Source organism: Silurus aristotelis (assembly GCF_946808225.1).
Source record: "Silurus aristotelis genome assembly, chromosome: 21".
Lineage (NCBI taxonomy): Eukaryota > Metazoa > Chordata > Actinopteri > Siluriformes > Siluridae > Silurus > Silurus aristotelis.
The window spans coordinates 6,628,369-6,655,713 of NC_139594.1; the positions used below are offsets into that span (position 1 = coordinate 6,628,369).

Genomic DNA, 27,345 nt, shown 5'->3' on the forward strand with positions numbered 1-27,345 from the left:
TGGTAAAAAAAGAGATCTCTAAATATATACATTATATATTAGTTAATAAATAATTTAAAACTACTTTCAGACACTAATTTGTCATATATCACGAATACACACATCAACACAGACAACAAAAGACCTCACATAACCAACTAGCGGTGGGGGAAAAAAAAATAACACGCTTACACAGGGATAAGATCAAAAATTATTTTTAATTCCCAATATGATAAAAATAATTCCATGGATTTTGTAAACCATTGCATAACTGCTGTAGTGTACATAAATGTTAACAATTTTAAGTGATACACTATGAATAAAAGCTTTACGCATTATAAATAATAATAATAATAATAATAATAATAATAATGTGTTACCTACATTTTGTGAAGAAAATTCATTTTAATCTTTAATTCCATCAATACACAACTAGGTCATTAAAAAGCCTCCATAAATTAAAACTCCCATTAAAAATGTGTTGTGGTTTTTGTACTGAAATCACATCCACCAAATAATACAGCAACCTGTATATGATATATAGTTAAACATTAATTCGAATATAAGCTGTTCTATAGATCAATGCATACGGTACCAAAATATGAGATATGTTTCTTCATTATAAAAGGTCACTAGTGTGGACCCCCTCCCCCCCCGGCGAATAAAATCTGCAGCTTCCACTGGAAAAATTGGACACGTCTCTACTGTTATACTGTAAAACCCTGAGAAAATGCATCTTTTATTCCCATCGAATCTTTCCCCATAAATACACAAGCGTGAAAACTGTGTTTAAGTTAAAAATTTATTTGTCGCAATTCATACAACTAGTGCTACATCATAGATCCACTGCTGCCCCGGGTTTTCTTTCCAGTGACCATTTGGAAACTGGATTTTGAGTACTTGTTTCAATTTAATTACATTCAATATTCAGGGTTTCAACATTAGCTCAATCAGAACATCCAATCCTTGATTTTCTTTTTTCCCCCCTCTTTTAACCATCATCTATTCTAATAATGTATTACTTTCCCCCTAGCTAGACTGGTAAATTTAAGATTTAGACATATGTATGTGTGTGCGTATTATATATATATATATATATATATATATATATATATATATATATATATATATATATATATATATATATATATATATATATATAATACGCACACACACACACACACACACACACACACACATACACACACAAGATTGCATAAATCCTCAGGTTCAGTAATCATATTAATAGAAAAATAAACAAACAAACAGAGAGAAAACAATTCACAAAAAAGAAAAGAGAAAAAAAACTAAATTAATCCACTGCAGTGTGTTATGGTACAACTCCATTACAGTTAATTTACACTTTTCTAAAAGAACATTTCTACTTGGTGCTTTTCTTTAATAACAGTTGCCTGGCTGTTCATTTCGCAGGACTATGAACAGGAATACTTCTTTCGTACGTTGTTTACTCATTTAAGGCTGACACAGACATTGGGCTGTGAAATTAATGAATTAAAGAAAGAAAAAAAAAAGGGACTGACCTTGCCATTAACAGTGAAATGTTTTGCTGAAGTTACAAAAAAATATAAAAAAGTATACAAAAGGTAAAAAGAATGTGAATTCAGCAGTGTAGTAAAGTCAGTATAGCCATTGACGCCGTGACCAATCAGCTCGTTCTCGAATTATTGTTCGATTCAAATACGAAATTTTGATGCGATTCCATCCGACGCACTGATAAACACGCGTTTAAGTGCTCGTGCAAAGCCTTACGCAAACTTGTATCTGGGAAAGGAAGCTTAGAGCTGCACCTTCCAAAAGGACAAAGGCATGAGAGTAGTCATTAATACGATTTTTATTTTTTCCTTTTTCTTCAAAAAATTAGTAAAACTACAGAAGGATCCCTGCACAGTGAGGAATCCATAGGAGAAATGTCCCAAGGCACAACAATTTGGCTCATTTTACATAACAAATACACACTTCAATTAACATCGATAACCAGTCGATCGAAGAATACTACAAATGGATTTTTATACAAAAGGCACACTTTTGTTCAGGAGAGAATTTGTCAAGCACAAATACACCGTTAGTGCAGGACGGTGACTGTTAGCATCCTATAATACACACCTACATCATACGCAGCATGATGATTTATTAATACCACGTGCACACCAAGTTGGGCCAATTTAATGCATTTCAAGGCCTAGATTTTAAACTCTACAGTCCTCATCATGAACACAACCTACTGTCTGCATCAGCCATTACAGTGACCCTTAACCTTCTACCCATTTCCATCACTCATGATATACAATTTGGACACACATAATACAGTAATACATTTGAACTCGGATTAGATGCACGTGCATTGCATTCATGTTCAACAAACACCAGTCAAATGGAAACTAAAGAAAGCACCCTACAGTCCAAAACACACTTTTTTTTTTCTTTTTTAAATTTTTTTGACAGCATACAAGTAGTGCACAATCACTAATATTTCAAAACTGGCTTAATTTTTTTTACTATAAAGTACTATTAGCATAAGAAAAGAAAATAATGCATATACTTCAAATAAGCACTAATCCATATGGCCACGTGAGATTAATAACGCACATCTGTTTCAGGTCCATGGCGTTCCTTCGCTTACGTAATATTAAACAGCTAATCCGATCCGGATACGTAGATGAAAAAGGTCTTTTTAGCTCTGTACTGATTTCATTAGTGATAGTTAATGCACACAGCAGTGTGAATAACTGTCAATTTTATGTCAGATTTTTTTTTTTCTAAATTATTTGCTAAACATATTTTCATAGAAAAGAAAAAAAAAAAAAAAAACACCCATAAAAAAACAAAACAAAAAAAAAAAAAACAGTAAAGGTCTTTGGTAAAAACTACACAAACTCAAATCCATTAATATTGTCAGCAAAAGCAGTTGGCATAGTTTCTGTCGAATTAAACACAAAACGTTTTCAGAATTCGAAAGGATTACGCTGAAGGATTTAATTAAGAAGGGAAAAAAAAACAAAAGAAAAACAAATACAATACCACTTTGGTTCGGCTGAACAGATGTCTGATTCCAAAACTTTTTTTTTTCTTTCATTTTCTTCCTCTACATAGCCTGCCACATTCCAGATGCAGCCTTTGCATCATTTTTTTTTTTTTTTTTATACATATATACCTCAAATCTATACTGTGGTCCAGGAACTGATTAAGAGGACAGTTCAATCATCTGACAAAAAAAACAAAACAAAAAAACAAAAAAAAAGGTCAACTGAAATCTTAAAGTGTTGAACCCCAGACACAATACTACACCATGATCCATAACAACAGATTTGTATCAGGTGTAAAGAAATGAGTCGCCTCACTTGAACCTGGCTTTAAAAAATGGGTGAGCGTGTTTTTAAAGGAATACCTCAGTGCTGCTGGCTGCTGTGTCTCGATACCTGGCCCGACGTAAACGTTTATGGCAATGTGATCTCGGGGAAAAGATTTCTATACCATATATTTCTATATCACGCAGGACTGGGTGGTCATAAATCGCAATCATTTTAGAAGTAAATCATTAATCCTAAGGTTAAAGAAACTGGTGCACACTTGGATATGTGATGCACTGTTTCACTGCTGTAATATTAAAGGATCACTAACAAAAAAAAAGGAGAAAAAACAAAACAAAAAAACAAAGAGACTAATTAACTATTTAACACAGTAGTAGGTCATTCAATTAGATTAACCAAAGCACATTACACCCTCAAAATTTGGAAAGAGAAAAATCTATATAGGATAAAGTTAAACACCATAAATTTGTTTCTGTAACCTGTAAACACTAAAAGAGCACTACTATTCAAAACATTACAAAAAAAGAAAGAAAAGAAAAGCCAGTTGTTTTATTCTGTAATCAAAGAAATAGGTTATTTCCTGATTGTAGATTGACTTTTTTTTTCTTTTTTTTACTGAATACTGAAGCTGCACCCAAAAAGCACCATTGCTCATAGAGAAGAAGGAAAAAAAAGGAAAAGAAAGAAAAATGTAAGATTACTGTCCCGAGTGCGAGCAAGGACAATGATTCGATCTGGGGGAAACACTTAAGCTGGGCCGGTATATATCTGTATACGCTCGTAGAGTAATGAGAAAGCGATGGGAATTACATACTGTTTTGCAAAAAATAAATAAAAAAAATCACTGACTACCTGCAAAAACCTAAACTCACGAACACCGAAGTATTCGAACAGACAAGGCACTTGAGAGTGAGTGGCCGAGTGTCAGATACGTTCCAATAAACATATCTAGGCTGAAAGTCCTTTTAAACAACTACGTAATGCGGTACTGAATAATCACTACAGGACAAGGAAAAAAAAAAAAACGGGTACTAAATGCTTTAGCATACAGTATGTGCCTATTGATATTCGAGCTGCTGGTTATGCCTAAAATGCATTAATAAAATTGTCACTTATTGATTGTAAAAAAAAAAAAAAATGTAAGTAACAATGAAAAGTAGTAACTACAGTTTCATATGTTTAGACTAACTATATACTATATTGTGATTTGAGAGATGTGAAATAGTCTACTATAGGTTTCACAGTACACACACACAAAAAAAATGCTTCATACATTAGCGTATCTGGGAAAAAGGGCGGGGGAAATTTTTTTAATCTAAAAATAAAAAGAACTCTACAAAAGCAGCTTAAAGCAAATTATTCTAAAATACCCTTTGACAATTTCCAGGTCAACAAAGTGCTTTCTTTTTTTTTTTTTTTTTTTTAAACAAGAAACCATTTCTCTTCACACAGTAATGTAGCATTAATGATGTCTGACTGACAATTTCTGAATTTAACAGTCAAATCAGGGCTTTCGGATTATATAAACTCCAGGATATCTATTCCAGAAGGGGAAATTTTAATGCTGAATAAAAATGACCTAGTATCTAGTATAAAAACCTGTATTGCATTTAAGTACTTGATTTATATAGATCAGTCAAACACCATTTATTAGATTCTAATAACTATAATTTTTAAATCACTATATGAAATACTGAAACAACAACCCCAAAAAAATGCTATGTAGAAACTGTAAGGTTTATATGTATTAGTAGTTCTTCAAAGGGCTAGATCTTTAAATAGTACCTTAAACAGCTGTACATCACCACTTCAATATTTTCGTCTTACAGTAAGGACATTCTGATTTACTAGGTGCACAGTTTTCACAAAGTACATAATGTTGGCAAGGCTGCAGTACAATGCAACGATCATGCTTTTGGCAAACTATACATTTCTTTGACTGAAGCTGAAATATGACCTGTGTTGGAGGGAAAAACAAGAGAGAGTCACATGTTAGATCGGTCAGTCCAACACCGTTGTGTTATGTACAAAGTCAAGTGCAGTAATCGCAAGCCGCGGTCACACTACACTGTTTTACGTGTCATACTATTAAAATTTTGCGTTTAGCTGCGACCTGAAATTTGAGGTTGGGGACCTGTGACCTATGGATTTGCGTCACGTAAAGACATCAATGTTTCACAATGTTACCTCTTCAGAATATGCAGGATGAAGGAACGCTGATTATAACAGTGTCGCACTTTATCCCGCTTTTAAATGATACAAAATGAACAATTTAAAAAATCTGCATGGTGTAGCAAAATGTAGCGTGACCACGGCTTTATGTGTACAAGCTTGTGTGCATGAATGTAGCGTTTTCAAATGACCGTATTTTCCGGACTATAAGCCTCTTCTTTTTTTAAACAATGAAGCGACTAATTTATGGATTTTTCCTGGGTTTTTCCCGGTTTCACAAGCTTCATGCCAAAAAACTGAGCCCCATAACATTAGACCAATGAAATTGCGGAACGGGTTCAGGTGAACCAATGAAACTCTTATAATAAATCAGATGCGCTCCCACTGAATCGGGCCGCACCACATCATAAATATGGATGAGGTTCCTCTGACGTTTGACCTGCCGCTCACTCGGACTGTCTACAGGAAATGCGAATCATTCGTCACTCTGAAAACAACCGAGCATGAAAAAACACACACTTCACCTGTGTTCTGAGCTGCACGGCATCGGGAGAAAAGATTCACCGATGGTGATTTTTAAACGCACGACGAGGCTAAAAGATAAACTCGAGAGAGAAACTGTTGTGAAAGGAAGGAGGAAGACAGTGAACAATGACTTTCTTAGTAGGCTTCTGTTTAGATACAAGCCGTGTAACAGACACTGTCTTTCATTAAAGCCTGTGTAAAGTTCATTAGTTTCAGTGTAGACATGAAACCACATGTAGGCGGCTTATAGACAGGTGCGGCTTATTTATGCTCAAAATAAAAATCTTTGTCAAATTCAGTGGGTGCGACTTATATATGGGTGCGCTTAATAGTCAGGAAATTACGGTAATACCGTTAGACATGTATCTATTGCAGTAGTGAAGAGATCTGGGATACGCCTTCAAATTGGTGAAATCTTATCATATTGTTTATTTTAAAACAAAATTTAAAAGATGTCGCATTATTTATACATTTCTATTCAAGAAAATGTGACATTGACCAGGATACAATAGAAAAAGTCAGATTTTCGGCGAGTCTTCCTTATAAGCAAATATTGAAACGACAGACCAATAGATCTAATCTAACATGGATGTTCAGATTTTACTCGAATCTTGTTTTATCTTGAGATACGAAGGACTGAAATTATAAAAAGGGTAACGGAACTTCGGAATATACTGTTCATAAGCTATTCTGTAAGAAGCTATAGCAAAACTGATTTGGTTTAATTAAAAATGACGCCTAGAAGTATAAAATAAAAAAATATGAGTGTTAGGTGGTGGGGGCGTGTTCTTACCCCGTCGATTAGGTCGAGGTCTGAGCGCAGCTGGTTCTGGATGGAGTGGAGTTTTGGCAGTGTTAGCTGGTCCAGGTCTCCGTAGCTGCGCAGCAGAGGCGTGCTGGGTGAACGACAAATCGTGTCAAAGTCTCCTTGCAGCTCTTTCAGTTTGAGATCGCAGTCCTTGCGCTTCTGCTCGGCCAGCTGACGCTCTGCCTCGGCTACCTTGACTTGCTCTTTTGCATCTTTCGCATCTTTCTGCCACGCTTCACATGCCTTTATCGAAATCACCAAGAGGATTAAAGATGAATAATATTCTCAGACACTTTTTTGTGTAAATATTTCAGCGTTTTCAGTCTTTAAGTATTGTTTAGAGAAATGTATTTACTTGTGGACATTTATTTTATCAGACTGTTGATGTGTTTTAAAAAAGATTGAACAAGCGCCTGTTTAGTAAATCCTTTTTGAAATATCCATCCATTGTCCCTGACCTGTTTGACCTGGTGCCATGCATCCTCCCACTGCTTGATTTTCTTCTTGGCCTCGTCCAGATCACGAAGGAGTCGGGCCAAATCTGCACTGCTTGAGCTGAACACTGGAGATGGACTTGGGGAAAGGCTACCACTCATAAAGTCCCATATGCCTCCAGCGCCACCATTCAGCCCTAACACAGAAAGCAGAATTAAAAGAAAAGGCAAGAACGTGAAAAATTAAGAACATCTTGGAAATATGATAAAGCAGCTCAGCTTTTATTTATCATTAGATTTTCTGTTGAGTAAAAGTTTACATCTGTAAGTAATGTTTGGTGGGACTGCACTTTTAGACTGCTTGATCTTTGCTCAAATGGACACTTCTCACAATTCTTTGCTGGAATTGTTGCCCGTTTCTGCTGACAGAACTGGAGTAGCTCAGCCAGGTTTGTAGGCCTCCTTGCTCACACACACTTTTTCAGCTCAGTCCACAAATAATTTACAGGATTCAGGTCACGGCCTACGGTAACTGTCCTCATAATCTCCCTTTCTGAATGACGTTTGTTTTCTGAAGAGCATCACTCAATTTAGCTAAACAGCTCCACAACATGGTGCTGCCACCCCCACATTGCACAATTGGGATTTTTTTTCAAAATTCCTTTTCCCTCTGTACAGCACACTAGTCATTATGGCCGAACAGTAAAACATTCGACAACACTCTTGCAAAAGCTTGGTGATCACCTGCAAACTTCCATCTGGGTTTTTATACTGGCATTGAAGTGTGGGCTTCACCCTTGTGGGTCAGCCTTTCTGGACATCTTTTAAAGGCAGATGTACATATTTGCTACCTGATGCCACAAACTTCTTCATATTCGTAACTAAAAGTTAACCTGTGTCTCACACACACACACACACACACACACACACTTTTCAGCTTTTTTTTTTTTAATGTAGGTAGGTCCTTTTGACTTGGGCATTTTTAAAGTAGCTTGCAAGCCAAAAAAAGTAAGAGCACCCCTGCATTACATCAATGTCTGCAATCTTCCAAACTAATTATTTAATCAAGCCCTAAATGCATTTTTTCAAGCCAAGTATCGCTAAACTTGCCCTTCCCCATAGCCAAAAAAAATTATATCCGTTTTCATGTTTGTGGTACAATCCAAGAAAGATCCGAGCCAATAACAGAAAGCGGATTGGCTGCTGCATGTTGATCTTATTCGTAATACAGCAAATTATATTTGGAATTGCGAAAGAAAGAACACCACCAACGAAACTAACATATAAAAACATTCTAAACTACTGTGGAAACATTTAAAATTATTTAATAATTAAATTATAATAAACAGTGAATTTAAGACTTTTCAAGGCCTAAAATTTAGATTTTTTAATTTTAGACTGATTAAGACCCTGCAGAAACCCTGTAATTAAAAGAGACCAGTCAGTTAAAATGTGACCCACAGGAATTCTGATAAAAATGATAAAATTCGTGCTCTTTATGTGATTTAAATATCTCGAGTGTAGACAACATGAAACCTTGGGCATACTCTTTCACACGCTTTGCACGAGTTACGTTTTCTTTACCTAAAGAGTTCTGAGTAGACGTCGGTGTCCCTAGCAGGCTGTGCTCGGTTTTGATTGGCAAGCCCTGTGTCTGGCTCTGCTGAGAAGCCATTCCACTGAGCAATGACTGGGACAATGATTGGGACAGAGAGCTGAGGGGGGAGGCGGACAGAGAGGAGGAGGAATGCAGAGATGAACACCGCGCCAGAGAGCCAGGAATGTTGACGGGATCAGAGCCTCCTAATAACCTCTGACCTACAGAGGAGAAAACAGTTTTAATATGAGGGAAAACTCATACGGGACATCAGGCATCTGCAAATAGACATGATACGACCAGCATTTCCTTACTTGTTATCCCAAAGCCATTATTGTCTTGGTCCTCTAGGTCTTTATCGAGGGAGGCAACGCTGATGTCATTGAAGTTTAGGTCAAGTGCAGATCCTAAGAAAATTATATACAAAAAACAAGGAGTTCAGTATTTCAGTTTCACTAGTCAGACCGTGTAAAGCACTATCAGCAAATATCAGCTTTAATGCTTTATACTTTCCTGGCAAATAAATTATTTCTTATTGAGACCATTTACAGCTTTGTAACATTGAAAGGCAGCCCCTCTACTTACCCTGTGCTGCGCAGTGCATCATAAGTACCCTACACAGACCTGTGCCCTACATGTCACCCTAAACCACTTCCTCACGTACACAGTAGGGAAATGTAAAAAAAATTTTCGTATATAAATAGGTTCACCACATACCTATGACTGACTCAACCGTATTGCTTCCTGGATAGAAAGGGGTAGCTTTTGCATTCATGGTTGATAATGTAGTGGGAGAGGAGCTGTCAGAGCCAATGCTTGAAGCTAAGCTGGATGTGATGCTTGATGTGATGCTGGATGCCAGTGGGTTCACCACAGAAAATATGCTGCTGTGGCTCTGTAGACAATAACATGCTGTTAAGGTGACTTATTGTGAAAGAAAATTGTAAGCACCAGCACGCAGTTTGAGATCATTAAGCTATAAATAGTCATTTGTAAGGCTGAGAACTGCAGGTCTTTACCTGCTTATCTTGGTCAGTTAACTTCTGATTATTTTCTCCCCCCAATCCTCTCTGGTTCTTAGCCTAAAATTAGAAAACCACATTGAATAACGTTAGAGCATACTATTAAAGCCATTATTTGCCAGTGAATCATATTCTTAGATATACAAATTAAACTGTTCACAAACAAACATTCAGTTCTGTCAGTTTCTGTACTCTTGTTCCAGATACACCTCCAAACTGAATTTGAAATTAAGCCAAAAATTGGCACAAAGTATAAACTTTCAGCTTGAATGAAAACGTTTAACCAAAGCATACAAGCATACTGCACAAATAGCTGCAGAGCCATTTTTACACAGTCTCTCAGATCAATAAAAATTGTATTGTTTTATTTCAAATCTACTGTGGAGGTATACCAAGGCAAAATAATATGATACTTGTGCAAGTCTATGCCTTACCAAAGCTAGAGTTTTGCATTAGGGTAAGCTTATATGTATTTTATCTGCACACTGTTAAGAGAAATACGAGTTAAAGGAATTAAAATAATTATCCACAGTATACTGCCTATGTAGTATGTGAGAATGTAAGTAATAGTCGGTGTACTAGTGGAATAAAACACGAAGGTAGAATCCCAAAACGTGTCGAACGATTCCAAATAACAAATGAAGAAGTAATAGAGAAATAAAAAAATCAAACAGAAAAGAAAAGCTGGCAGTGTGGCCAAGTCTGCAGTTCTGGAGGAAAGGCCCTTTCAGAGAGCGAAAAGAGAAGCGAGTCATGGAATACCTGGTCCTCCCGTTCAAAGCCCGGAGCTTTAGGATAGTTAGAAGTCGGAGACGAAACACTGGACGTGGTGGACTCTGAACATAAGCTACCATTAGTAAAGCTTTTGGGCCTGCCGATGGGTCCAATTGGGGACAATGAACTGGTGCTTCCTGAGCGCGATGTTACAGTTGGACTATTAGAGCATGACACCTGAAGAAGAGAAGCACAGAGGAGCTTAATGGAGGACTTTCAGACGTGGCCAAATAGCCTGAGTCTGCAGCCTTCGGTTCATTTCCTTTCTAATTCTTCCTAAGGGAGCATTAGTAGTGATTTGGGCTGCTGACCTGGTCAAATAGATATAATAATCGTAGGCCTAATTCAGATTAAAATGCTCTCGTTTGAATCTGAAAGTGTGCAACTGTTCCAACAGACTGCAACAAAAGCGAAAAATAAACAAAACAAAAACAAAAAAAGCAAACCAAACCAAATGAAACAACAAAAACAACAAAACAACAAAATTTGACTAAAACAACAAGAACAGAGCTTTTCCAGTACTTTGGTGTAATCAGTAATCTGTCCGTTTGCCGTGTAGTGACCGCTGTGCGTTTAAATGCGTTCTCTTTCCCTCAGCACTCCAGGAGCTTTGTGGCAGGTGTTTGTGTGCGTGTGTGTGTGTGAGCAGGCAGACACATACGCTTGCCGCCTGCCCGTTGTTGCTTGAGCTGCTGCTGATGGAATTCATGTTGCTGCTCCAGTCACTGCTGGGACACTCAGGATATTGTTGGCATCCCAGCTTGGCCTGAGAGCTGGACTGCATTGCTGTGAGCAAAGTGTTCATGGTCTCCTCGGTAGAAGGAATTCCTAAGAAACACACAAACTCTTTAGATGAGAAGGTTTTTTTTTTTTTTATGCTTGCAAATTCTCAAACAAGCACAAAAATTACTTACTTTCAACATGTGCAAAAGCACAGAATGGCCCCCTTGGACAGTATCCAGTTTGTTTCATGTCATTGCATTTTGTTGACTTGTATATCTGCAGAAACAGATTTTGAAACTTTATTATTATTATAATTTTTTTTTACATGACATTCAATCACCATTAAAGTTCACAGTTTATAGGTAAGCTCATTTATTTTTGATGTCCATGTAAGAGATAAATTGCAATAAATTACAGACTTAGATGGCAGTCGTGATGAATTTTATTCAGCCTTGGGGCTTGAAGATGAATCTCAGACAGGACGTGAGGTCATTTTAAAAGCAGGAAGTTCAAATCCAGTCCAAATAAGACAATAATGGCTGTATGTATAGTTATTTTCAGAGGGCGGTAAATCTGTACTGCTACACACGCTGCACACTGACTACTCTCATATAGATCGCAATTTTCATTTCTATAGTCCCTTGACAAAATGTGAGGGAGGGTGTACTCACTTTTGTGAGATACTGTTTATAGTCGATAATGCCTTCAATTAATACATTTGATACACTGTACCCTGCTCTAAACAATCACTCCTGTACACTCCATAACCCAATGTCACTCGGTGTCACAGCTATTATTTTACCTACTACCTGCACACTATATTTTCTAACAGACTTCTTCGAATCGGTTTCTCAAAATTGAAAAACTGAAGCCACAAAGACCCTGGCCATAATAAAGCAGGTGATGGAGATGACTGAATGTACACAGTAAACATGTCGCAGAGTGCCGTGAGAGCAGCTTTGTCAAAGATTACCTGGCTTCACCTCCTACAGCTTTAGAAGCACTTTGTCTGAACAACAGATGAAGGCCTTTAATCTGAAACATGCAGTTTCTCTTCTACTACTTTGTACACTACAAAGAACTCAAAATATTTTGGTGTGAAGTTGCTCATTGGTGTTTGTGGACAACCTCCCTAAATTGTTTACAGTAACACTATTCAGTGTCCCCAGATGTCTCAGAGTTTATTTACAGTAGACCAGCTTTACTCAAAACTGATGTAACTGTGTTTTGTCTGGACACTATTAGCATTAGCATTTAGCAGCTATACTTTTGGATTTGGAGTTCTTGGACACGTAACCACAGTCTTACAATATACAATGGAACATAATACAACTCATGGCACAAACAGGGCCAATTCCTTAATAGAAGAAAGTTCTAAACATTCATTTCATTTGTTTAATGTAGTTCCAACACATACTGGTACTAGGGCTGCATACTATCAGGTGCATAAATATGCTATCTACCACAGAATACTGAAACTAAATAATACATAGGATATATAAATATGAAAGTGCAAACCTACAGCTTTAATACTTACATCCAAAATTTCATGGACTATAATAGAGCGCTTAAATACTATTACTTGAAATAAGTTAAAATATTGATGAATCTGACTTTACTCGAAGGAACTGCTGCATTTGACTCAATTATCACCTTCAGCACAGTGCACGCTACAGAGATTTTAGCCCCGATTATCCAATCACTAAGTCATTTTTCCACTTCTAGAATGTTCACCATCAAGCAAGCAATCACAGACTCGGATATTTTAAGCCTGCTTTATTTTTCTCGTCTGAAGAACAGTGCTCAGAAACAGCCAATGAGTGTCGCAAAAAAAGTCCCAGGATAACAAATCCATTTGCTCTCATGCACTGCAGATCCCTGAACCCGGTTTACCACCTATTTCTCTGTGTGGGAGTGTGAGAACAGCTTGTATGCACAGTAATATTGCTTTTATATGAAGTTATTTGGTATGCCTAAGCCAAATGGTTGTTAAGAACAGCAAAAAAAAAAATCAAGATAAACACGACATGAGTCGATGTTATTTTGCTCCGTCATGTCTTCCCAGTGTATATTCCCTTTACCATTGTTTGTTATTTTATTTCTTGTTTTAGTACAAAAGATGACAGTCACATGATAAAAAAGCGATTGCAATTGTGAAAAAGTGGGATATGGGGATCAGACATGCTTCAGCTGAAATAACCTCCGGGTGAAAATACCTCATGTATGTATATATATATATATATACACACACACACACGCAGGGGTATATATATATATATATATTCAAGACGAGTTGTGCGAGTGGATTTATTATTAAGTAAAATCATTTCTATGCATCATTGGGGTCAGACAGATTAAAGTTTTTTTTTTAATCCAAGTGTAAATGAGTGTAATAGTGGTATAAAGATTTATTGATTAGACTTTTTACAATACTAACTATAAATCATAATTAGACAACTTACATCCCATCTGCGTATTCACTTTCCTTGCGCTGTTTAGAATAACTTTTCCACATTTAAAGAAATATATTTTTATGCACTAAACGGTATTAGCAATTTTTTATCTACTACATTGTGTATAAAAATGCTTAAAAAAAAAAAAAAAAAAAACTAGTGTGATTTTGACTTAACAGAAAAAGGGTCACTTTGGTTTCTTTGGTTGCAATAAACCTGAAACAGGTTCTGGTGGTTCTTGTGAACCCGAGATATCAGCTAGCATCTCAAACAGCTAGCTTTTGCAATGAATTATAAATCCTTCACAGCTCGTAGTAAAAATCTGAATCTGGAAATAAGTTGACAGGAGCTTTGTACTAACCTCAGGGTGAAACTGCTGCTCGGTACGCGAGTGGCAATACTGACAGCTGTCTCCACTCTCGCATTTGGATGGCTCTCCCCATTCATCACCATGCTTTACACTTGGGCACGGAGTTGACCTGTCAGAAACCCAAGGTGTCAGGTCCATGCTCACACACGTCCAATGCAATCTTTTGTTTTTGTGCGTGTGATTATATGATTATTTGCGTACCTGTATTTAAACTTGCGGGGATTTCGTCTTCTATCTCGACTATTATGGTAATGGGGACAGGCGTAGCCTTGTCTGCATAGACGAGGGGGCTTGGTGCATTGCTCTGTTTTATAGTTGGCCAGAACAAAATTGGTGTCTGAAAGAACAAGATAAACAGGAGAGTTTTGAATAGATAGGCACATCTTCATGATTCTCATGAATTTATACAGCTCACGTTCATGTCCGTAGTGTTTAATGAGGCCTCACCCTGCCATCGAGGATCTTCAATAAGAGTCTTCTCAATCATGGCCTGGCTGGCAAGAACTCCCGGCTGCAGATCTGGGATTCCGTCTCCAGAACCCAACTGGCCATTCTGCAAAGCTTCTTGTGCTTGTATTTCTCTGTGGACGAGAGTCGTACAAATCAGACCAGCTCCACAACATGCATTCAGAGCCAGCGACTCTTGAGCTGTAGAGGTGAAAACCTCAAACAAAGATGCAGCAGCGACTCCCAATTTCCACATACCAGTTGCTAGGCAACTGCAAGACCGCATATCTAAATCTTGATTTTTTATTTATTTTTTGGTTACTCAACCAGTGAATCACATTTTCTCTTATATTTGCCGCATAATTGCAACAACATATTTCAGTATTAATATATTTGCCTATAACGTTAACAGACTATTTACTATTATGTGTCAATCAACAGTAAAAAAAAATATTTTTACTGGAGGGATCCATAAAGAAGTTGCAATCGTCATAGAAAACATTCTGCCTGCAGAGCATTTACACTGCATTAGGGAAGCTACTACAGAAATCCCCTGATTCTACAGAAACAGGATTTTCAATTTTGGCATTCTCTCCTTCCTGGTTCAGTGAGCAAGTCTGTTATTTCCGTCTTTGACTTACTTCACGGTCTCCTTTTTGCCATTTTCAAAAACAATAAATAAAAGAATACTTCAGGAAATGCCATCAGAACCTGCAGTTACACACATGATGCTTTGATGATTAACAAAGTTGATTTTTTTCTTTTTTTTTTTGATTTTCAATGCACTGAAAACTTGTCCTCCATTTATTCCCCTTGCCCCTAATTTAGGTGACAAAAATAGGATAGGCATAATTTATAGACCGCTGATCTAAAGTGCACTAATTAATATCAGGCATTTACTAAGGCTTTAATTCTTCTTACTCGGGATGCCTCCACATTCGACACCATACTACTTTTTCTGATGAAGCAATGCCATTTCTTCTTCTCACTAATCCAGCTGAAATGTTGAGCAAGTGCTTTCTGCATCAAGTGCTCATTAGTCTTAAAATAAAAATAATGCTGCTCAGCACACAAGACCAGAGAGCACTGCTATTGATATTACAATGACCCTCTGTAGAAGGTCGTGGCATTTTGGTGTGGTTCTGCTCACTGGGTTGTGTTTGGGGATATGATATAGGAATAACATGCATTCACATGCTCTTTATTTTATGATCATATATTTTATAAACTCTTACACCGAGACTGCTGTGTACTGCCAAAATTTAAGTTTAACCAGTGCCGAAACCCACAAGCTCCTTCAAAGACATTTCACTGGCATAGTGCCCCTCATGGTGCCCCAATCGGCAGCAGCAATAGTAAAAGATAAGGCAAATGGTAAAGGGCCTCAGCCTCATTCTCTTGATACCCCAGGATGATGTGGATGAAGAGGTGTTTCTGGCCCAACGCCAGTATGTGGCTAGTTAAAAGGTAAACAGAAGCCCTGCATTGAGGGTCTTCTAACTGGAGAGGTCTACCAGGCTGCCACGAGTCTACCATTCAAGAGCCAGTCATGTTTTACAGAAATAGAAAAATTGAGTAAATTGATCACCACCCCCTGAACTTCACCCAGATGTTCCTTGGCTACTGCAGACACTGGCTGACCCAAAAGCATTTTAAACAACGTCCAGCGAGTATCTTGGTGTGTGTCCTGTGCTACCGTTCCAAAACTTTTGCTGACGCCATCCATCTCCCAGAGAGGTCCTGTCTTCTCCACTCCAAAAGAAACATGCGCCAACTCACGTCCCCTGACAAAAGGACCTGCCACAGCCTGCAGCACTCATACTGGCACTGCTGATTCGTAGCCGGGACTCCAACACATTAAGCGTCACTATAAGATGCGGTCATGAGAGAAGCTTACTATTGCATCCAGGATTGTGAGGTGACTGACCAAATCTATCCTCACCCCTCCCATCCTATGTTTGTCTGTCCTTCCTTCTCCTCCCCAGAGGACTATACATGATTGGACACCCAGAGGTTAAGGACATGTTTGCATTGTCTGGGCATTTTCAGTGCTGTACATTAGTATTGTGTGTCATATATATATATATAAATAAATAAAGACACACACACACACACACACACACGTATATATATGTGTGTGTGTTTTCCATTTGGAAGAATTGCTTTGAATCATATTAGGCAATTAGTCTGGACCGCACTGGGATCAGGGTTCAAATTACACAACTTTGTATCCCAAAGTATTGGCTCTGTGAAGCGTGTAGCCTGAAGCACTGTTTCATGTAATCTCTCAGTTTGAGATTCCAAAACAGATCCAACCCAATCATGTCCACTAACAGCCGCTTTGTGTTTGTGCCCAAACTACTAGTGATCTGTTTCTAAATAAAACTTCTGTGAGCTCATGGATCATCAGGGCAGTTGTTTTTTTTTTTTTTTTTATTGTTTTTTTTTTTTTTTTTTTTTACATGACCCTGATTTTAACTATGGGCTATTGCAGAATCTTCTTTGTTACCAATGAAAAAAAAAATTACTTTCTCCACCATCGTGTGGTTGAGTCAAGTCAAGCTAAGTTTATTTCTATAGCGCTTTTCACAACAGACATTGTCTCAAAGCAGCTTTACAGAAATCAACAGTTAAGGTGAACGGTGTGTATTTATCCCTGATGAGCAGCCATGGTGACTGTGGTGAGGAAAAACTCCCTTAGATGTAATGAAGAAACCTTGAGAGGAACCAGACTCAAAAGGGAAACCCATCCTCATTTGGGTGACATTAAGAGTGTGATCATAAATCTTTTAACAATACAGAACACTGGAGAGAGAGAACTAAAATGAGTATTGGAGTATAAGATTAAGTAATGTTTTTTCTGCAGTCTTATACAGTCTATATGATTAGTAGCTCCTAGTTTTATGAGCTCAACATTTGTGATCATCACAGATTGGTTGACACCAATTATTCACTCTTAGGGTCCGTGGTTCAAGCCACCGACTTTGTAACGACAACTAGTATCTATGGCCTTACTGTGCAAAAGCTTATTATAATGACATAAGCTATAGTAACTATAGACAGTGGGATATTCATCATGAAGGGCAATTCTAACGTCCTTGAAATAAGTCTCAAACTGGCACATAAAACCTTGTACATAAAAAACAAAAGTGAAAATCATATTGTTTTCAGTTCTCAAATATGAATCCTACAACCAACCACCAACTTAAATCAATACATCACAAGGTAGAGAAGTAACTGCACTTACCTGATATCATAGACTGGAGGCCGGAGATCATGAGGTCCATGAGCAAAGGCGCAATGGAGACCATTTTTTACACAGTGCCCCCGGGCATCTGTTTCATGGATGCAGGTGCCAGTCTTATAATAGCGCAAGTGGTACTTGCGTTCTGTATCACCAGTGGTCCGGTGCAAATAAGGGCAGCTGAAAACAGGAGATATTGTTAGAACCACATTTGTTTTTTTTTTGTTTTTTGTATGTTTGTTTCATTTTAACTATGCAAATGATGAAGTTATGCATACGCAATCAATATCAGAATGCAACACCGATAACCCCAAAGCCATGAGTTTAAATACCGATTACTTCCAACTGCACTGATTTCTCGCTGCCAATTTTCCCACTGCAACTTCCAAAAATGAAAACTTAAACATCTCTGAAACAAGTTTTTTTTGTGGTTATATACAAGTTTTTAAAACAAGTCACATGTTTGTATTTAATCTCCATGTTCTGCCTTTCACAGACAGTACTTTCAGCATTCTTCTCAGTGGTGTGTACATCAAAACAGTTTAAAAGACACAAAACCTTATTTTAAATGGCAAGACGCTGCATATGTGTACATTTTTCCTGCTGATTTTTCACTCTCAATTCCCCCCTGGTGGGCAGATCTCCCCCTGAACTGAAAGCTAACAAACACGCCTTATGACCGCTTCATTTTTTTTTAAATTGTTGACCCATAGTGGTGTAACAAACTCAAAGGATAGCAGTATCCTACATGCACCTGCATCAGCTCATTGATAGCGATGATTAGCGAATACCGCTGTAAGAGAAAGAAGGTTTGCCATCCCTTCTTTTTTTTTGCTAAAAGTTCCAAATCTTGTTCTGAGCATCATAAACAGGAATTAACTTTCAATAGCACATGCATGGTGATTTTTCCCCCCGAACTCATGATCCCTGGATGACAGGGGGAACAATTGTTCAAATTAATAAAAAAGAAACCGCAATTACCAGCGTCACATTTATGAAATATTGGCATTGAACGGCATGGCAGCCTAAAATATAAATTTCAGTGTGACATGTTATATTAAACTTTCCAGAGGAAGACTTGGATTTCATTCTGCTAGAGAAAACCCACTATTACACAATTACATGTAGGAAAATCTCTGAAACACGCATATGACAAATCACAAATGGCTGTTCACCATCTACAAAGGTTTAAAAAAATACTTTGACCAAAATAGGAGTTGGGAAAGAGACACATGAAATATAGCAAATAAAACATACTCCCATTAGGAGTGCATCACTAACACTTCATTTAGATCTTTACTGAATAAATGGGAACCTGTGGTTTACACACTTATCACGGAGTGCATTTTAGAATAAAAGCTGGCAGTAGGAAACTGATCGAAGCCACTGATTAGAACACAATAGGTTTTATAACAAATAAACAGGCAGAAATACAAGCGAGACATTACTTTACAGTAGGATGCTGAAAATGCTACTATTCCAATAATCTCAAATATAGAAACTCCGTCTCATGTAGGTAGCAACAGTTCCCATGGTAACAGCGATGCAATTACAGAATGGCTTGCTTCTACTGGATGAATGAATGTGTGAGAGTGATTACAGTGAAGCTCCATGCTTCTTCCTACCATATTCCAATGAACAGGAAGCCTTACATTGTTCACATCATAACACATCTAAGAAAATAAATAATAAACCTCCAAAACATAAAACTGCCTTTGTGTGCTAAGAAATAGTACAAAGTAAATTAAACAGCCAAAAGTATGTTTACACCTACGTGCTTTCTGAGCAGCCCATTTCCAGATTTATTCCCTCTTTACTACTGTGATACACTCCACTCTTCTGTGAAGGCTTTCCACTAGATTTTAGAGTGCTGTTGTGGGGATTTGTGATCATTCAACTATAAGATCATTTGTGAGATCAAGCACTTGATGTTGTCTGATGATGTATTTTTTCATAAACAGGAGCATTTAGAATAAACATTTACATTTGTGGCATTTGGCAGACGCCTTTATCCAGAGTGTCTTACATTGACCTCATTTATACGACTGAGCAGCGATGTGGTTTAAGGGCCTTGCTCAGGGGCCCAGGAGTAGCAGCTTGGTGTGGCTGGGATTTGAACTTATTACTTTGAAATCCGAAGTCAAATACTTCAACCACTAAGCTACCACCTCCAAACCATCTGACTGTGTAGAAACATGACACACTTGTAACTAATGCATATCAGCAGGACATTAATACAATGCTAACTCTTGCTTGTTAGTTATTGTTAGGTATTTCACAAATGCCACAAATTCCATTCTGTTCTTCTGTATTTATTAACACTAATGTCAATCTGTTCAGATCCCATAAATGCACCTTATTCTACACTCAAACAGGTTGTCCACCTGACGGCACTGATATGACCATCTACTTTCATTCTCTCTTTTTATTAATATTACAACTTGCTGATGCACCTTATGCACCATTACTTATGTTTTCACCTGTATATACAATCATCCTGCACATAGAAAGGGTATATTATAATTTTTAACTGCACTATGTACTGAAATGTAAACAGTGTATCAGTTTTCTTTCGTTTTTATTTCAATCATAATTTTACCTCTTTTTTTATTGTGAACTTTTAAATTAGACTAGCCTTATTATTATTATTATTATTCTAATCTTAACATTCTACGACAACTTGTTGCTTATATTTAGTTGTATGTTACAATTATCCTTTCAGATTAATATCTATCTATCTATCTATCTATCTATCTATCTATCTATCTATCTATCTATCTATCTATCTATCTATCTATCTATCTATCAGCAATTCACTTCACTGCTTAATCATAATATACAACTTTTTAGTCAGTCAAACTGTCAATGGACCCAAAGCAATTGACATCTAATAATAATAATAATAATAATAATAATAATAATAATAATAATAATAATAAACTGGTATATGGGACTTCCCTGCACACATTTCGTGCCAAGTAGTAAACATGACCAGTGTGAACCAATGAGAAAAGTCTACGTGAATAAGAGAGCCAATCAGAAGGCAGAACTCTGGGGGGTGTGTCCTGTTTTTTTTTTTTTTTTTTCCCCTTAGCAGAGATCTCTGCTACATACCGCCCCCCCCCAACACACACACACACACACACACACCACACACCCACACACACACAAAACTATAACATCAACTTCACTTCCTTGTTTGATTTGTGCGCTCGAGTAAACGCGTGCGCTCTCGAAGCTCAAATCGCAGCCACGATTTGGACACGTGACGACGTGACAAAAAATATATAATAATAATAATAATAATAATAATAATAATAAATACACATTAAGTAGGGTTAACACACACACACACACACACACAAAGGGGTGTGTACACGCGTGCACCCTCCGAACAATGTATAGACAATGTCTCAACAACGTCTCGATAATGTCTCAACAATGTTCAACGAAGCAACTCCCTATACTCGCACGCGCGCAACATCTCGATATAAGCGGTCCGGGTGACACGTACCAAAGGTACTACAGGTACCACAGATGAGCACCGTGTGCATGCTGCACCGATGCGGAAAAAAAGAACGGTGTCCGTGCAAACTTACTCGTCTCCGTCTGGACATATGCCCGTTGTCTCGTCGTACTTGGTGCAGTAGACGTCGGGACTGTAATTGAAAGTGCCGTCTCGCCTCCGGATGGGTCTCCGTCTCCTCTGGTTCAGGAAATGCCAGTGGAAACATGTAAAGGGTCTGTGCTGGGTGCATTTGTGCTGAAGAAACAGCGGGCACTGCTCGGTCCTGAACTCCTTCAGATATCTGCCAAGGGACAGAGCAGAGAGACTTCACTGTAGATGCAGAAACAGCAGGCAAGCAACAGATGCAGCAGAAGAAGCAGAGGAACGAGGAGAAGAAGGAGAGAAAGGAGCAGAAGAAGCAACAGAAGGAGAAAAGGAACCAGGGAAAAACGCTGCAACACGTCGAACACGCTACACATACCACAACACCAGGGTTTATTGTTTATATTTCTGGATTGAACTTTATAAACAAACTACTGTGAAAGTAGGAACCACCAGCGTGAGATCCACGGAGCAAGTTTCCGCACGGTTCAGAAGCTGCGCCTGGATATTTAACAAGGGCTCCAACGTAATCGTGTTGTAACGCAAGTCGCGATCACAGACCGAAGTTCCGCACGATGCGGGACGTGCAGGCCGGAGACGCGCGCATGGCGTACGCAAACAGCGCAGCGTAAATATCAGGAGGAGGAGAAAAACCAAACCGCTGCACTTCGGGCCGAGGGGAAGGGAAGAGAAGCTTCATCTGCCCGATTTGCGTTGTTGCTGTTGAAACCATGTTTCCAGCCAGCTTTCTTTTTACACAATACACACTTTCGGTGGAAAACACTTTACGTTTTCTCGACAAGAATTAGTATAACACTCCGTGCCGTTAAAGCGGCTTTATGTCAGTGTGTTTGTCTGGTTGTTTTTCTTCTTTTTTTGCCGTTTTGCGTTAATACGAAAGAATTCAGAAACGGGGGGAAAAGCACCATATTTAAACGCGCGAAGGAACGCAGTACGAACGAATCCCTGCACATTACTACCGGGCGGCCGACTACCAAAAAAAAGGTACCGTATTTTCTTTGATAGAAAAACGCGTTTTTGCCCGTCAAGCGTGCACTTTTACTTACGTATAGTGGGTTGGTTTCTCGGTTTGAGGAGACGCGCTCGCCGCCGTTTTCGAAACCGACGGCATTTTCAGTCAAAACAATAACGGCGCATGCGCGGCTGGAGCCCAGCGTCCTCGCGCCCCTCCTCTCCGCTCCTATCCTCTCCCCTCCTTTGCTCGCGCTCGCGCTCTCACAACGCCGCTCTGAGGCCAGAGTGAGCTAATGAAGGGGCGCACACACACACACACACACACACACACATTAATATATATATATATATATATATATATATATATATATATATATATATAATATATATATATATATATATATATATATATATATATATATATATATATATATATATATATATATGAAATGTGTGTATATGAAAGGCAGAGAGATTTGAATACCTCAATATACCTCTTCTGTTCTGCTCTGTGTTTATTCACCATAATGTTCATCTGTTCAGGTCCCATCAATGGACCTTAATCTACAGTCTCTCTGATGCCACTAAGATGACCATGTTCAGTTCATCCCAAAAGGTGATCAGTGGGGCTTCTACTTCAAGTTTAACACACTGTGTCTCCATGTACACTGGAACAGATTTGGATCTCCTGGTTCCAGTGATTGTAAATTGTTACACTAGAACATACAACTTGTTGCTAACATTTTGGTGAAGGTGCACATATGGTTGCACAAGTGCACACTGTAGCTGAGTATTTTTAATGATACAGGAGAATATCAATTTTCATCGTCCAACGTGAACTTTATTCGGCAGGAACCGTATCATTTTCAACATCGTATATTGATACTAAAGACATTCAATCTAAAAAATCTCAAGAGCTTAAAATGTACTCCCTAGTGCAGACTCCAAAACCCATCAAACACTATGATGAAACAGGCTCCCATGAGGACCATCACAGAAAAGGAAGACCAAGAGCTACCTCTGCTGCAGAAGATAAGTTTATAAGAATTGGCAGTCAAAAAAAAAAAAACACACTGATTTACATAAATGATTCCTGGTGTTCAAGTGACGGACATATTCCAACATCCACTGTTCAGAGGATACTTCGTGAGTCAGGCCTTCATGGTCAAACTGTGGAAAAATAAACCATTACTTCAATATTAATGTGTTGTAAATAATAAAAATGAAGAACAAACACTGAAGGAGAAGGTGTATTTAAACTTTTTCACTAGTATCAGAATCAGGTTTATTGGCCAAGTGTGTTTACACACACCAGGAATTTGTTTCCAGCTGTTAGTGACTCTCAAAAGTACAGACATAAATAAAAACTATACATTTAGCTTGGACTATACAAGACAAAAACTGTTTGGACAGTGAGAGTATTAGATAGGGATACAGGTTATATGACAGATCAGTAATGTATAATTAATTATATAATATATATACAATAAGTCATTACATAATAATGTATAATTATGGTCAGTTGTTAATGAGGCTGATTGCTTGGAGAAAGAAACTGTTCCTGTGTCTGTCAGATTTGGTGAACAGAGTATTGTTTATACATAACTTGATTTCCACTATATTTCGGAGTGTGTTTGTGTGGATTTGTGTTCATTCAGATATAAAAGAATTAGTGAGATCGGCCACTGATGTTGGTGAAGGTTTGCTTGTCGTTTTAAGTCATCGGTGTCTCCATGTACATGCGTGTGTTATAATACTGGAAGAGGATTTGGATCTCTTAGTTCCTGGAATTACAATAAAACATACAATTCGAAACATCTGTGTGATTGAAACTTGAAGGTGCATATATGGATGTGATGTTTAAATAGTGAATACTGTGTAGTAGCTGAGCATTTTTTGTTTTATTATACAGGAGCATTCAGCAAGAAAGATCTGTCAGTTTACATTTATTACAGCCTTGTAACTAAGCATAATAGCATGCCATGTATACATTGCTGTTTCCAGTCTAATATCAACCTTCACAAATGCAAAATACAAGCCCAATTTAACGCTCAAACATTATATTAGTGTTTAATTCAGTGGAATTGTCACTTGACAACTGGATCTCTAAACACCGGGCAGCGGACCGGAACCGGGAACCGGATCCTTTAGTACCGAGCCGCACAGAAAGAATAAAACATTTTAATTGCTAATTGATTTCAATTTTAGAGATTATTTATTTATTTTAAAAAAATTTTAAGAGCACTTCCGCCTGTGCCAATTTCCCCGCACTTGTTTAAATTTGCACATTTTCGATATATATATATATATATATATATATATATATATATATATATATATATATATATATATATATATATATATATGACATGAAATTAACGATCAAATCATAAAATATGTATAATAATAATAATAATAATAATAATAATAATAATAATAATAATAATAATAATATGCAACGTTATTGCGCGTATATACGCCTTGCGTGAAGGTGGTGAAGCAAAACAAAAAAAAGGGGGACTAAAAGCAAATAAGGAGGTCTTTAATGAAGAAGCAAACGATTGCATCCAGTGTTATTTTATTGTATTTTATTATATTTATTGGTAACACCAGGCGCATGTTTCCCTGCCGTGCTTCCTGTATACAGTCTTAACTCAGGGGGGACTTGTGGGCGGAGCTTTCTCGGGTCACGTGGTGCTGGTGTCTCTCTGACAGTATAAATGCCGTGCGTCACAAGCTCATTATTTCTACGTCGGGACCTGGGAGGTGACAGATCACTGATAACCGGAGAAACCAAGTAAGGAAATTAACAAAATATCATATTATATCAAATATAATTTTCAGACGTTCGGTTGTATCCCCGGAAATGGTTTACAGTGGGATCAGATGTATATAATTATATTTGAAGCTAGAAATGGGAGCTATATAATGTATATATTAATGCTTTTGTACTTGTTCCCGGTATGTATGGCTTATTTTTTTCGTTTTTTTTTTTTTTGGCGTTACTTTTAATTATCTTCAGTTTTTTAATCAATTATTTGCTGTGTGTTTTGGTTTGTTTGGATTTGAATAGGACTAACCGGCGCTGTTTTTATTTGCCCGCCATTTTGGACAATGAGGGGTGACTGGTTCGGGGTTATAATGATATAGTAACCGGTTATTCACAATAAAACTAATGTTTATAATACATTTTTTGATTGACCAATCCAATGTTTATTTGGTCATTACAATAAAGCCGAAATGTACCCGGAAGTGTTTGTTGTTGGTTGTGATTGTTGTTGTTTAGGTGGTTAGCCCTAGTAGCTAGCTGCCTATTTACTCTGAAATTATTTTCAGGTTAAATACAAGTCGTTTAATTTTATACGAATTTAAAGTATTATCTTTTTAAGTCCGAGCTGTGTGCTGTTTTTGTTTTACAGTGGGATTCGTCGAGTTTGTCTTTAGGTAGTAGTCTAGCTGATTATTGTAGATATGAAGAGGAAGCATAAAAAAGACCGTCCGCCATTTTGTTTGTCTGCGACACAATTTCTAAGCGACTGTCTGGTCAGGGTGGATAATTATGTCCATTTTGGGCTGAAATAGAGGTCAGTTTTGGACTAAACACAAATGACATGCCTGGATGGAGAGCTTTACTTTGTTTAGGCTGTAATGGGTACAGCTTTGTGTGGAAATAATTTGTTGCGTTTATTTTTTTAGCCTGTGAGAAACCATGGCTCGTACCAAGCAGACTGCGCGTAAATCCACTGGTGGGAAAGCGCCCAGGAAGCAACTGGCCACAAAGGCAGCGAGGAAAAGCGCGCCCTCTACAGGCGGAGTCAAGAAACCTCACAGATACAGGTGAGCACTTTGCTATCCATCTACACACTACTTAGATCAGCGCTCCTCAACCCTCGTTTTTGCACCATGGACCAGTTTCATGCGAGACAGACTTTAGATCCACACCAATCTGTGTGGTGGTTACTGAGACAAAAAATGTGTAGGGGAAATTGCTGTATATAAAAGTAACATGGAACTCTTAAGCGTTGAAGGTTTAGTCTTTCTGTGCTGCCTGTTTGTTGGACTCCTGAGCTACCATACAAGTTTTGTTTTTGTCTTCACAGGCCTGGTACCGTCGCTCTGAGAGAAATCCGGCGTTACCAGAAGTCAACGGAGTTGCTAATTCGCAAGCTCCCGTTTCAGCGTCTGGTCAGGGAAATTGCACAGGATTTTAAGACCGACCTGAGATTCCAGAGTGCAGCCATCGGTGCACTTCAGGTGCGTTTCTCTTATGATTTCATGTCCCTGGTCATGCTTTTATTTTTATCCCCTCATGAAATGTGATCTGTAGTATGGTAAGATAAGAAGATACCTTTATTCGTCCCACAGTGGGAAAATTTCAGTCCCATGCTCATTTAAATCCTGGGTTCTGGGATGGTTCAAATATGGACTTGGTGTCATAACAAAATCGATGCATTAAAAAGGTGCATACTGAGATTGATTTCATCCGGACTAATTCGAGTTAATCAGGTTTACTGTGTTCACCTTGCAGGAAGCTAGTGAGGCTTACCTTGTGGGCCTGTTTGAGGACACCAACCTGTGTGCCATTCATGCCAAGAGGGTCACCATCATGCCCAAAGACATCCAACTGGCAAGGCGAATCCGGGGGGAACGGGCATAATGAACCACATCTTGTTTAAGTTTTTTGTTAAGCATACATTCAAGCAGTGGATTTTAACCAATTACATAAATTTTGTAAAACATTCCCTACAGACTCAGGTTTCTGGTGCATAATGTGTATTTACTATTTAGCAGTGCTCATTGTAGAGTAGCATTAGTTTGCATGCTGCGATATTTATCTTTTTACATTGATTATTGGGTTGTTAATAAAATTTCACTACCTCAAA

At 37.9% G+C, this 27,345-nt stretch overlaps 2 protein-coding genes across 4 annotated transcripts; one reads left to right on the forward strand and one right to left on the reverse strand.

Moving 5' to 3' along the window:
* Positions 1-1,349: 1,349 nt before the first annotated feature.
* On the reverse strand, positions 1,350-22,788 carry unkl (unk like zinc finger). 2 transcript variants are annotated; one of them, XM_083524410.1, is made up of 16 exons: positions 22,555-22,788; positions 21,477-21,686; positions 17,881-18,057; positions 14,634-14,767; positions 14,388-14,523; positions 14,178-14,295; positions 11,555-11,639; positions 11,302-11,468; positions 10,629-10,817; positions 9,864-9,926; positions 9,562-9,739; positions 9,159-9,251; positions 8,832-9,065; positions 7,272-7,444; positions 6,799-7,056; positions 1,350-5,265 (listed from the first exon to the last, which is right to left on the reverse strand). In XM_083524410.1, the coding sequence occupies exons 1-16, from the start codon at positions 22,617-22,619 to the stop codon at positions 5,110-5,112; spliced, it is 2,436 nt and encodes an 811-aa protein (XP_083380536.1). In that variant the 5' UTR covers positions 22,620-22,788; the 3' UTR covers positions 1,350-5,109. The 2 variants fall into 2 exon arrangements, with proteins under 2 accessions (XP_083380536.1, XP_083380537.1); XM_083524411.1 differs by lacking the exon at positions 10,629-10,817 and having other exon boundaries at positions 22,555-22,787.
* On the forward strand, positions 21,685-27,345 carry h3f3a (H3 histone, family 3A). Of its 2 annotated transcripts, none has more exons than XM_083524657.1 (4): positions 21,685-22,492; positions 26,159-26,299; positions 26,563-26,716; positions 26,991-27,345. In XM_083524657.1, the coding sequence occupies exons 2-4, from the start codon at positions 26,172-26,174 to the stop codon at positions 27,117-27,119; spliced, it is 411 nt and encodes a 136-aa protein (XP_083380783.1). In that variant the 5' UTR covers positions 21,685-22,492; positions 26,159-26,171; the 3' UTR covers positions 27,120-27,345. The 2 variants fall into 2 exon arrangements, with proteins under 2 accessions (XP_083380783.1, XP_083380782.1); XM_083524656.1 differs by lacking the exon at positions 21,685-22,492 and adding an exon at positions 25,120-25,259.